At 40.2% G+C, this 12,753-nt stretch overlaps 2 protein-coding genes across 3 annotated transcripts in view; both read right to left on the bottom strand.

Moving 5' to 3' along the window:
• Nucleotides 1-1,111: 1,111 nt before the first annotated feature.
• LOC118729206 (FXYD domain-containing ion transport regulator 4-like) overlaps nucleotides 1,112-12,753 on the bottom strand; it is a 29,224-nt gene continuing 17,582 nt past the window's right edge. For both annotated transcript variants that reach the window (XM_036456556.2, XM_045587721.1), the window contains exon 2: nucleotides 1,112-1,533. In XM_036456556.2, the coding sequence (XP_036312449.1) occupies nucleotides 1,247-1,513 (267 nt within the window). In that variant the 5' untranslated portion in view covers nucleotides 1,514-1,533 and the 3' untranslated portion in view covers nucleotides 1,112-1,246. The remainder of the gene's footprint in view (nucleotides 1,534-12,753) is intronic.
• On the bottom strand, nucleotides 2,181-3,547 carry NANOGNB (NANOG neighbor homeobox). Its single transcript, XM_045587424.1, has 2 exons — nucleotides 3,212-3,547; nucleotides 2,181-2,192 (listed from the first exon to the last, which is right to left on the bottom strand). The coding sequence occupies exons 1-2, from the start codon at nucleotides 3,524-3,526 to the stop codon at nucleotides 2,181-2,183; spliced, it is 327 nt and encodes a 108-aa protein (XP_045443380.1). The 5' UTR covers nucleotides 3,527-3,547.

The raw sequence follows: 12,753 nt of genomic DNA on the forward strand, positions 1-12,753 counted from the left end.
AGTAGGGGGTGTGCAGGAGGCAGCTGGTCAATGTTTCTCTCTCACAGATGTTTCTAGCTCTCTATCCCTCTCTCTTCCTCTCTGTAAAAAAAAAATAAAATCAATAAAAACATATTTAAAAAATAAAAAAAAAGAACATGACACTGAATGGAGGTTCTATCTCCCCTATAACCCACAAGCAGCAAGGGTGGTGGTGGTGGGGGAATATTCATTAGGCATCAGATCAAATTACTAACAGGTAAAACCACTTTGGCCCGGAGGACTAAAGCACTATCCCAGGCTTCATACATTTGAATGACCAACAAGTATGGCCTCCTGTCCATATGCCAGATTGGGGACTCCTACCAAGGCAGCTTCCATAAAAGCATGGAAGTTGAGGGAAGCAGCCATTGACGCAAATGCCACCATGGATCAACACGCTGTGCTGTTGAGAACACAGGCCCCGTCATTTCTGGGAAAGGCATTACCTACTGGGATTTGCAGTGGTATATCCCATAAAAATGGATGGGTTAGTTTGCACCTTTGGGGGAGAAGGAACTATTCTGTCTCCACTGGGATCTCACTGTCCATGGTCTTGCTATAAACTGGACCTGTGGAAACACCCTATACCTGGGATGAAACGTGTACCATTGAAAAAGGGGAGAAGGTGGGGGGGGGGGGTCTTCTCATTAAGTTACAGACACAGACAAAATCACCCTCAGGAGCACAGTCAGTTTTGTAGACAAAAGGCAGAAAGGGCCAGTTAGAGATATACGGACAGATTGCAGGATGTACCAACCCATTTGATTCCATAGTAGATTTCCCTTTCACTCTCTGAACATTTCCACAGAAGTTAATAACTTCTTTTTTTAAAAAAAATATATATTTTATTGATTTTTTTTTTTTTTTTTTTTTTTTTTTTTTTTTTTTTACAGAGAGGTGGGGAGAGATAAGATAGTTAGAAACATTGATCAGCTGCCTCCTGCATACCCCCTACTGGGGATGTGCCTGCAACCAACATACATGCCCTTGATCAGAATTAAACCTGGGACCCTTCAGTCTGCAGGCTTACACTCTATCCACTGAACCAAACCAGTTAGGGCTAGAATTTATTGATTGATTGATTGATTGATTGAGGAGTGAGATGTTTAATTTAGAAATAAGCTTTGAACAGCCTCCTGATTAGAAGGAGCCTAAGGCCCCCAAGTGGGGAGGGAACCAACCGCATGGGAGCTGGCCCTGGAGGTGCCACGGAGCTGGTCCTCCCTCAGATGATACTGGTAGAGCCTGACGTGGTGAGTGGAACAGCTTTCTCAGAGAAGGGGCTGAGATTGCAATTGCACTTGCATTTGCACTTGCCACTCAAAGCGAACACGATTCCAGCGATGCAGAGGAGCGCAGCGCAGATCATCCCGCCCAGCTGCAGGGTCTCCCAGTCGTAAGAAAAGGAACTGTCTTTATCAATCAGGTCGTTGGCTTCCAAGGCAGGCAGGCCTGCCAGCACAAGGAGAAGGCCCCAGGTCACTCCCTCCATGTCACAGCTGCAGGGCAGGGCTGAGAGCAGGGTGCGCAAAGCAGGTCTGGGGCGGCCGCTGGGGCTGTAGGGATAAGACTGGAGCCTGCAGCTTTGAGTGAGTCCTGAAGTGTGTCTCCAAGAAGAGTCTCTGAAGAAGCCAGTCTCCTTCCAGTTAAAAAATCAGGGCTAGAATTTTTCTTAAAGAATGTTTTTATTGACTTTAGAGAGAAACATCCATCAGCTGCCTCCTGCACGCCCCCTACTGGGGATGGATCCCCAAACCCCGGCATACCTCCTGACTGGGAATCAAACCAGCAAACTCTAGGTGTATGGGATGATGCCCAATCAACTGAGCCACATCGTCCAGGGCCACATTAGAATTTTAATACAGAAAAGTAGGAGTGCATAAACATTACATAAGAAACACAAATTGACATAGCCTAGAATGAAAATGCCTGAGAGAACAAAGTACAAATTCAAGCTTAGAGTTTTAGGGACTGGTACTTGATGAAATCACATTATTTCCCAGCAGTTCAGTTTCCTCATTTGTGGTTTAGAGTGATAATCAAGTGAGTCAATAAATGAATATATGCATATAAACATACATAAATAATAATATATAAAAATTCTATATACTGCCCAGTGCTATTAAAACTACAGATGTTCTCTTCTTAATTTCTTTCAATCACGTTTCTTTCTGCCAATAGAAAAAAAGACAAATATCAAAATATATTCGGTATTCACAGAATGAAAAAGATAAAATTATCAATTATATACTGCAATCAACAACAATAAAATAATGGCCCTAGACAGTTTGGTTCAGTGCATATAGCATTGGTCTGTGGACTGAAGGGCTCCAGTCAAGGGCATACCTTGGTTGCAAGCTCCTCCCCGGCTGGGCCCTGGGAGCGTGCAGGAGGCAACCAATTGATGTGTTTCTCTCACATTGATATTTTTCTCTGTCTTTCCCTTTCTCTTTCACTCTTTCTAAAAATCAATGAAAAAAAATATCCTCAGGGGAGGATTAAACTAATGATAATAATAATAATAAATTTAAAAGATAAAATGCTTTAAAAATATATAATGGCTACAGTTGTATATTTGCTAATATGTCTACATGGAGAATAGTGGAATGATCATGTGTACCTCTGCATTTTTGTGTGTTGAGTAGAGTGAAAAACAGGGCAGTAAACGGCTCTTTGCCCACTGGCTAGAAACATGAAAAAGCTTATGGGATAGCCAGTAACTATGTGAATACAATCTATCCCCCAAAGTCAATGTGCACAGTATGGTATACGCAGGTTTACAGTTGTGAGTACAAAAAAACACACAATTTATTCTTGTATTATTATTTAGTAACCATTGTATTATCTCTCATACGAACAACTGTAAACCTACTTTAGCCAAACCCTGTATTCCTTTTTTACTTTCTTACAACTTAATGTTCTTACCTTTTAAGCTTCCTCTTGTATTTTCGCTTATACATTTCTTGTTTGAATTTCTTTCTCTTTTTTAAAAACCATTGATTTACCTGGAGAGAGAGAGAGAGAGAGAGAGAGAGAGAGAGAGAGAGAGAGAGAGAGAGAGAGAGAGAGAGAGAGAGAGAGAGGGGAGTGTGTGAGAGGTGATTAAACAAAAAGAAAAGGGTATTGGCTTATACAGGCAATAGTATAATACTATATGAGTAACTCTGTGAGTAAAGAATATGTGTCTCACCTGTTTCTCTGTCATGTTAAATTCAAATGCAAGCGACAGACTAAGTCCTTTTGTGGGGCACTTGTTTAACTTGAACGTTGCCCAGAGAGTGTCCATGAGGGGCTTACTGACTAATCTTTTCTCCGGATATTCTTCCTCACATTCCATTTTTTCTCCTTTCTTCTCTTCCTCCTGTTCCTCTGCCAGTTTCTCTTTTCCATCCTTTTCCATTTCTTCTTCCTTTTCTCCTTCTCCTTCTCTCCATGTTTTATTTTTCCTCCTTTCATCTTTACTGTGACTCCTGTTGGGTTGCTCTGGATTTTTATCACAAGGCATAACTGGTTGTTTCTGTATAGCAAGATCTGTGGAGGGAAATCAAACTACAGTTAAATTTGACTTTCAGATTATAGTCAGCATTCATCAGTGCAAGAATATATCTGATTTTCTTTCAGAGAGAGAGACTACAATGTGAGAGAAACATCATTTGATTGCTTCCTATGGAGGACTGAACTTGCAACTTGGGCTTGTGCTCTGACTGGAAATTGAATCAACGACCACTGGGTTCACAGGGCTATGCTCAAACAACTGAGCCACACCACTCAGAGCAAAAAAAAAATTTTTTAATGTAAGACCAACATTTAAAAAATCACAAGATGCCAAAACTGGTTTGGCTCAGTGGATAGAGTGTTGGCCTGCGGACTGAAAGGTCCCAGGTTCAATTCCGGTCAAGGGCATGTACCCTGGTTGCGGGCACATCCCAGTGAGGGGTGTGCAAGAGGCAGCTGATCGATGACTCTTTCTCATCGATGTTTCTAACTCTCTATCCTTCTCTCTTCCTCTCTGTAAAAAATTAATAAAATATATATATTTAAAAATAATAAAAATAAAAATTAATCACAAGATTAAGCCCAGTTCATGTGGCTCAGTGATTGAGCATCAACCTATGAACCAGAAGATTTCCGGTCAGGGCACATGACAGGGTTGTGGGCTGGATCCTCAGTGTGAGGTGTTTAGGAGGCATCCAATCAATGATTTTCTCTTATCATATATATATATATATATATATATATATATATATATATATATGTATATATATGTATGTATATATATATATATTAATTGTGAAACAATTCTCATTATGTTTATAACCAGAAATTCAATTGATTACAAATTTTTCACTTGTCAAACACAGTTAATAATCTTGAGGGGAAAATACATCAAAGGCATATATACAATTATAGAAGTTCTTATTATACATGTAGCATGGAGATACATTTATTACTTTTTACATCTTCTAAAAGACATTCAACTCAAATCAAGATAAATAGTTTAATAAAACTGGTTGATAAACTTCTAGTGGCTGAGGTCCTTCATTTAATTTTTTGTGATAAGAAAATCCAAAATTATTCATATTGAATCTTATTATATTATTGATGTTTCTATCCTCTCTCTCCCTCTCCCTTCCTTTCTGACATGAATAAATTTTTTTTTCAATCAAGAGACTCAACATCAAAATTCAAATTTCCAAATGAAAAAAAATCTTAAATTGGTGGTCCTAAATTTCCACTTATAATAATAAAAAGGTAATATGCTAATTAGACCGGATGTCCTTCTTTACCAAGCTGGTGCTGAAGGAAAGCTGGTGCTGGCAGCCAGGGAAAGGAAGGCCTATTCTTGCACAAATTTCTTGTATCAGGCCTCTAGTGTAATCAATAATTGGCTGGCTCCAGTGGATAGAGCGTTAGCATGTGGACTAAAGGGTCATGGATTTGATACCTGGTCCAGGGCACATACCTTAGTTGCAGGCTTGATTCCCACTCTGGTAGGTCGGTTGGTAGGTTGGGAGAGAGTATGGGAGGATATCAATCAAAGTGTCTCTCACACATCGATGTTTCTCTCTGTCTCTCCCTCTCTCTTCCACTCTCTATAAAAAGCAATGGGAAAAGTATCCTTTTATGAGAATTAACAACAGCAGTAACCAAAGGACTAAATCCCTAGATTTCTTTATATATATAGTCCTAGTCTCAGTAATCCAATCTCCATGTTTTTAATACCATTCAAATGGTGATTGGCTCCAGATTTTTCTCTCTAGCCTTGTATACCAATTCCCAATTCATTATATTTGCTTGTATGTCTTACAGGCAACTTAAATTCCCAAACTCAATCACAATCCCCTTCACTGAAACCTGACCGACTCTTGGTTCTCTTCTAAAAGCCAACTACTTTATCCAGTCGATTGAGTCAAAAAACCTTGGCAGCATCTTGGACTCCTCGCCTGTCTCCTAGTTCAAACTCAATTTGTCAGATATCTTGTAGGTTTTTTTCTTTCTTCAAAATATACTGAGGCCCTAGCCAGTTTGGCTCAGTGGATAGAGCGTGGGCCTGTGGAATGAAGGGTCCCAGGTTCAATTCAGGTCAAGGGCACATATCTGGGCTGCAGGCTCAATCCCCAGGAGGCAGCCGATCAATGATTTTTACATCCTTTCTTCCTTGGGGAGTGCCGAGGCCGATGGTGCTGTCCGTTCTCTGGAGATTAGACCTGCAGAACTCCTGAGAGAGTGAGTGGCTGCCTCCCCAGCTGGTGGGCCACTGGGAAGGGTCAGTCAGCTGAGCAGCATTCCCGCTGTGGGAGCACACTGACCACCAGGGGGCAGCTCCTGTGTTGAGCGTCTGCCCCCTGGTGATCAGTGTGTGTCATAGTGACCAGTCCTAATGATTGCTTTGTCTTTTCCAAATATATATATACTTAAGACTATTCAATGACTAACTTTAAGACTATTCATTGTTACTTGAAGGGTTTAAGTGATGAGATAAACTGTAGATAATAAATTGGATTAAAGATATTTAGAGACAGACCGATTATCCCCTGGTAGTGGAAGCTATAGAGACGATGGTGACAAGAACTAAGGTAAATGTCATCTGTATCTTGGATGTCAATAAGCCAAAGAAACAGCACCCAGTGGTAGAGTGGGCAACCAGTATAAAGAATAAGTTCACAGAAATAATGTATTCCCAAAAGGCACTTGAAAAACTGATCAATATCCATTCTAATCAAGATGAAAAAGAAGCTAAATCTTAAATGAGATGTATCTATACTGATATAAAATACTATTTGCAGTGTGATGCAACTTTTATAAATAGATTAATGAATTCAATAAATCTTTATTGACCACTTACCATGTAGATGGCAAAATTGCTTAAAGAGCAGAGAGGTGGGAAAGGCCATTGGATTTCCAAAATCCAGTTTCTTTCTATCACTCCTAGAAATGCTGAAGAGACATTAGGAGCCAAATTAAATAGTATGTCAGTAGCCAGTCTTCTGAGAAGGCCCTCCGGCACGGCTCTGCCTCTTCCTCCTGCAGACCACGTAAAAGGGGCTCTCACTCGCTTCTGTCCCAGGCAGCCAGACACCTTTGCTACTTTCGCTCTGGTGTCACAGGAAACTATGGGTAATATTGCGATTTATAATGAGAAATATATAAGAAATATATACTTGGTTTGTATTCCATTCCTGGCCCAGACCTCCTAAAATCCATGGAATTTTCTATTAAGAATGTTAAGACATCTTTTGTTATGTTAATGAGGCGACTGGAATGTTTTTAGGTAATCTGAATGTGGACTGGTTGCTAGGGAAACCAACCTTCTGATTACAGGGTTGGAACTTTCAGTCCCAACCTCTGACTGACCTCCAGTAGGGGAGAGGGGCTGAAGATTGAGTTCAATCACCAGTAGCCAATGATCTCATCAATTATGCCTGTGAGTCATGCCTCCATAAAAACCCCAAAGGGTGATTTTTAGAGAGTTTCCAGGTTAGGGAACCAGAAGTATCCATGTGCCTCAGTGCAGGGCCCTAAGCCACAGAAGCTTCTTTGTTCTGGATCTCTTTCTCTCTTGACTTCATCTGCTATTGACTTGTATTCTTTAATAGCCTTGTAATAAACTCCTAAGTAAATGGATTTCCTGAGTCTTTGAGGCACTTTAACAGATTAAACTCAAGAAGAGGGTCAATGGAAACAAAAAAGATAATTTGTCAGAAGCACAGAATTTGTGATTTGTGATTGGCACCTGAATTAGTGATCAGTCTTGTAGAAATGAAGCCTTAATTTGGGGAACTGAGCTATTTTTATTTTTTCAAATAGATTTTTATTGATTTCAGAGAGGAAGATAGAAACATCAGTGATGAGAGAGAATCATTGATCAGCTTCCTCCTGCATGCCCCCTACTGCGGATTGAGCCTGCAACCTGGGCATGTGTCCTTGACCAGAATCGAACCCAGGACCCTTCAGTCTGCAGGCCAATGCTCTATGCACTGAGCAAAACCAGCTAAGGGTCTGAAGCTACTTTTAGATTGATAGTGTCATAACTGAGTTGTAGGACACCGAGCTTGAGGGGAAAAACTATACATTGGAACTGGTGCAGATTTGTACTATGTATGCATTTTTGGTATTTAATGTTAATTCTATATACTCATTTGCACAGTGTAATTAGAATTCAAACTTGTGGAATGTGGGATAGATTTTATGAGAACATGTCTAGGTGGCAAGTGTAAAGATGTAATTTTAAATATGTCATCAGATGCAAATTTACCTTTTATATTTGTTTTGGTGTTTTATCAGAGGCTTCCAAAACTCTGAACAGGAGAGGACAGATGCTCTAGTAAGACATGTTAAGAGCCGAAACCGGTTTGGCTCAGTGGATAGAGCGTTGGCCTGAGGACTGAAGGGTCCCAGGTTTGATTCCCATCAAGGGCATGCACCTTGGTTGTGGGCATATCCCTGGTGGGGGGTGTGCAGGAGGCAGCTGGTCAATATTTCTCTCTCATCAATGTTTCTAGCTCTCTATCACTCTCCGTTCCTCTCTGTAAAAACAAAACAAAACAATATATATATATATATATATATATATATATATATATATATATATATATTTTTTTTTTTTTTTTTTTAAAGAGAGATTATGAGCCCTAGCCAATGTTTCTCAGTAATTAGAGTGTTGGCCCAAGCACCAAAGCGTATAGGTTTCAATTTCTGGTCAATGGCATGTACCTAGGTTGCAGGTTGGATCCCCAGGAATCAATGTCTCTCTTTTTCTCCCTCTCCTTCTCCCTTTCCCTCTCCCTCTCCCTCTCCTTCTCCCTCTCCCTCTTCCTCTCCCTCTCCCTCCCTCTCTCCATCCTCTTCTCCCTCTCCATCTCCCTCTTCTTCTTCCTCTCTTTCTCCCTCTCCCTCTCCCTTCCTCCTCCTCTCCCACTTGCTCTAAAAATCAATGGGGAAAAATATCCTGAGGTGACGATTTACAAGAGAGAGAAAGAGAGACACAGAGAGAGAGAGAGAGAGAGAGAGAGAGAGAGAGACAGAGAGAGAGGAAAAGTTATGAAAAAGATTTTATTACTAGCTTACCACCCACCTAAAGTGTCTATAAGTGGCAAGGAGAGTAATCAAGAAAGGTAATAGAATTTCTTTAAAGAGAAGTTGGTGGTGGGCTCTGCCTGCCTTCTGCACACACCAGCTTCACTCTGGTGGGAGAAAATGTTGCCACTTTGTCAATCTCAGACAAGTGCAGAGAGTTTCTAGAATCATGTATAGAGTTTGAGAATACACAGGGACTGGCACCTAACTCACTCTTGACAGTGGATAACCGTGGGAGACAATAGGGAGCTGTCCATGGTAGTTCAGTGTGGATGGAAGGTCTTACTGGTAGTGGCTTCAGTAGCAAGCTGATCAGGGTAGGTAAAGCAGATGTATAACCATTTGACAGGGACAGTAAGGTAGGACTTTGTTCTTTTTCTTTAACCTGCCTATCATCTCCCTGAGTCAGACCCTGTCAGAAGAGGGTGGCATCAGCGCTCTCATAATTTTGTAACGCATTTCCTGTGATATTTTTGAAATTTCTTTATAAAAGGAATTTCTCTCCATGGCTGACCAGTCTATTATTTGAAGAACATGTTAAACCTTAGACAAAAAATTCTCTTGACAATCTTAATAAGCTACTAAATTAAATGGAAAATTCCTTAAAAAAAAAAAAAAAGTCTGAACTTTGAGGTCCAACATCCTTGGAAATAGAAGTAGACAACACTTCTTCAAATCTGCTCATATCTCTGCAATCTTAGCATCAGCTATCTCTACTGCATAGTAAGATTAAGGAATCAACTAACTTCACATATTTTACCTTAATTAATTAAGCTGAGATTTGTCTTTTGACAAACATGTAAAGCCAACAGAAATTCTACAGTTTTGGAGTTCCTTCAGGACGGAAAAGGTGCTGAATCACCACCATTTCCACCTTGACCTGTGGCCAATGTATTCCTTTCTCTCTCTCTCTCTCTCTCTCTCTCTCTCTCTCTCTCTCTCTCTTAAAAACTTCTCCTTGGACTGTTATTTTCTTAAAATTATATTTTCAAGTTAAAACCCCCTCCCACCAACCCCCTCCCCATGAAAACTGGACAAAAACTGAAGTGAAAGTTGGCTAGAGATCCTTGGAACTCCTAGGTATTTCAATAGCATAGTTACATCATAGAACTGAGGTGTCCAACAAATAAATGTTTACTTTCCCCTGACTTTGTGTTGAGAGGGAGCATCAAGCAGTCTGGAGTATGAATACTATCTTTTATGAATTTAATTTGCAATACCTACTGTGATCTTCCAGCAACTATTTTAGCCCTCAGATAGAGACACTAAAGAGATCCCATTCAATTTAATGGTTTGCCATATCTTAAAACTTACTTAGAAAGTGATATTATCTATATTCTCATATCTCTTAAAAGAGGGTTTTTATTCCATATTCCCTAAACTGGAACTTTGTCTGATGTATTGTCAGGATACAAAGTCTCCCTTCACATTATTCTCTCTCTCTCTCTCTCTCTCTCTCTCTCTCTCTCTCTCTCTCTCTCTCTCTCTTTCTCACATTATGCTCTTGATGGGGTTCAGGACATGCTACCCCCCAAATATGGTACCTTGGCATATTAAATATTTTAAACTGAAGGCGTTTGAGGGGGGGGGAAAACAACAGAAACTGAAAGGTCCCTCTCCCTCTTTCTTTCTTTAATATTTTTTTATTGATTTTCCACAGAGAGGAAGAGAGAGGGATAGAAAGTTAGAAACATCGATGAGAGAGAATTATCGATCAGCTGCCTCTTGCACACCCCCTACTGGGGATGTGCCCGCAACCAAGGTACCTACCCTTGACCGGAATCAAACCCGGGACCTTTCAGTCCACAGGCCGACACTCTATCCACTGAGCCAAACCGGTTTCAGCTCTTCTTTCTTTCTTGAAACAGGTTATAACCCGTCCTGTGAGAGGCACCCTCCCTATACCTGCAGGAAAGGACCATGCTTGATCTAGTATGTGCAATGGAGAAGAGGAGTGGGGCAAAGTTAGTTCTGCTTAATAATATGTCATTTTAAATCTTTCGTATCCTAAAATCCGTTTGCATTTACTACATCAAGACTATTACCTTTGGTACCAAAACTTTTCAGTTGTGTTTTTCTTGTCCAGATTGTCATTCCTGGCAGATCAAGTAGTGAACTACTTGCCCAAGCAGTGAGGATCGTGCAGTTCATGTATAGAAAGGTCTTAACCAGTCCTGGTAGTTCAGAATTGGGGGCACATTGTGTGGGACGTGTCCCTGAAAAATAGTAAAAATGTCATGTAAGAGCCTTACAGTTTGATATTATCACTGGTTCCTTGCATTGTAATTTGATGAAGATTGTGGTTCGGGAGCAAACAATTTCATGGGCCTTTGGTAACACATCTTAACCTAGTTTTCAGATTTGGTGTGACTGTCCCTCAGGACCCAGAAAGGCTGCCCACAAAGACACATTGATTACTTAGAATTGGAAGTAACTTACTCATAAGAAACTGCCCATGCAAGGAGAAAATGCTGACCTACCAGCCTCCCTAAAGCAGGAGATAAGTCTCCATCTGATATGTGCTTCCTGCTCTTAAGGGCTGAGAGACAAGCTTATCACAAGAACTAAAAGAATCCAAAGTCAAATCATGTATAAACAAGTCTTGTAAACTTTTACTAATTTACTGTGCAAGCCCCACCATTGCTTAGATTCCTTTCTAGATTCCTTTCTAATGAGCACTTTACTTTTTTTTTTTCAAAGCCATGCAACTATTCTCAGGTGAAGATTAAAAAAAACCCCAAACTTTAAAACTTTGCACCAGATTTAAAATGAAACAAATTTTGTAGGTTTGCATTTTATGACATGTTCTAAGGGCCTTGAGAAATAATTCATAAAAGAAATTTCATTTGCCTTTTTAAATATATTATATTATATTATATTATATTATATTATATTATATTATATTATATTATTCTATTTAAATATATATATTATTGATTTTTTACAGAGAGGAAGGAAGAGGGATAGATAGTTAGAAACATCGATGAGAGAGAAACGTTGATCAGCTGCCTCCTGCACACTTCCTACTGGGGATGTGCCCGCAACCAAGGTACATGCCCTTGACCAGAATCGAACCTGGGACCTTTCAGTCCGCAGGCCAACGCCCTGTCCACTGAGCAAAACCGGCTTCGGCTGAAGATCTTTTATGTTATAAAATAAATTACAGCTATTGCCAAAACTGGTTTGGCCAGTGGATAGAGCATTGGCCTGCGGGCTGAAAGGTCCCAGGTTTGATTCTGGTCAAGGGCATGTACTGTACCTTGGTTGCGGGCATATCCCAGTCGGGGTGTGTGCAAGAGGCAGCTGATCAATGATTCTGTCTCATTGATGTTTCTAGCTCTCTATCGATGTTTCTACCTCTTCCTTCCTCTCTGTGAAAAATCAATAAAAATATATTTTAAATAAATAAATAAATAAATAAATAAATAAATAAATAAATAAATACAATAAAATATATTACAGCTATAAAAGGCTTCAATCTGCCGAAACCGGTTTGGCTCAGTGGATAGAGCGTCGGTCTGCAGACTGAAAGGTCTTGGGTTCGATTCCAGTCAAGAGCATGTACTTTGGTTGCTGGCACATCCCCAGTGGGGGGTGTGCAAGAGACAGCTGGTCGATGTATCTCTCTCATTGACGTTTCTAACTCTCTATCCCTCTCAATTCCTCTCTGTGTAAAAAATCAATAAAATATATTTAAAAAAAAAAAAAAAGACTTCAATCTTCTAAATCCATGCATGGGTGGAGTCCCTTGGAGTCCCTTGGCCTGGCCAGCAATTGGGGCTAATAGGGGCCGACTGCAGGGAGGGACTTCAGGAGGTTGGCCAGCTTTTTGAGTGCACTGGTCACCAGGGGGCAGCTCCTGCATTGAGCATCTTCCCCTTGGTGGTCAGTGCACAACATAGCTACCAGCCAGTCATAATGGTTGTTTAGGCTTTGATATATATATATATAGATGGCAACTGCTCTATCAATATGAAAAAGAAACACTTTTTTGGTGTTTCTGGAGAATAGAGTATTATAAAATGAGCAGAAGTGTAAGATATGCTCTTGCCAAAATTTGGTAGGTCTGAACATTTCTTTTCCTATGAGGACCTGATTAGGATCAGAAGTTATTTTCTCCCTGCCTGGGGGTTTGCCAATATAGAAACAACCTAT

This window comes from Pipistrellus kuhlii, unplaced genomic scaffold (assembly GCF_014108245.1).
Source record: "Pipistrellus kuhlii isolate mPipKuh1 unplaced genomic scaffold, mPipKuh1.p scaffold_m20_p_3, whole genome shotgun sequence".
Lineage (NCBI taxonomy): Eukaryota > Metazoa > Chordata > Mammalia > Chiroptera > Vespertilionidae > Pipistrellus > Pipistrellus kuhlii.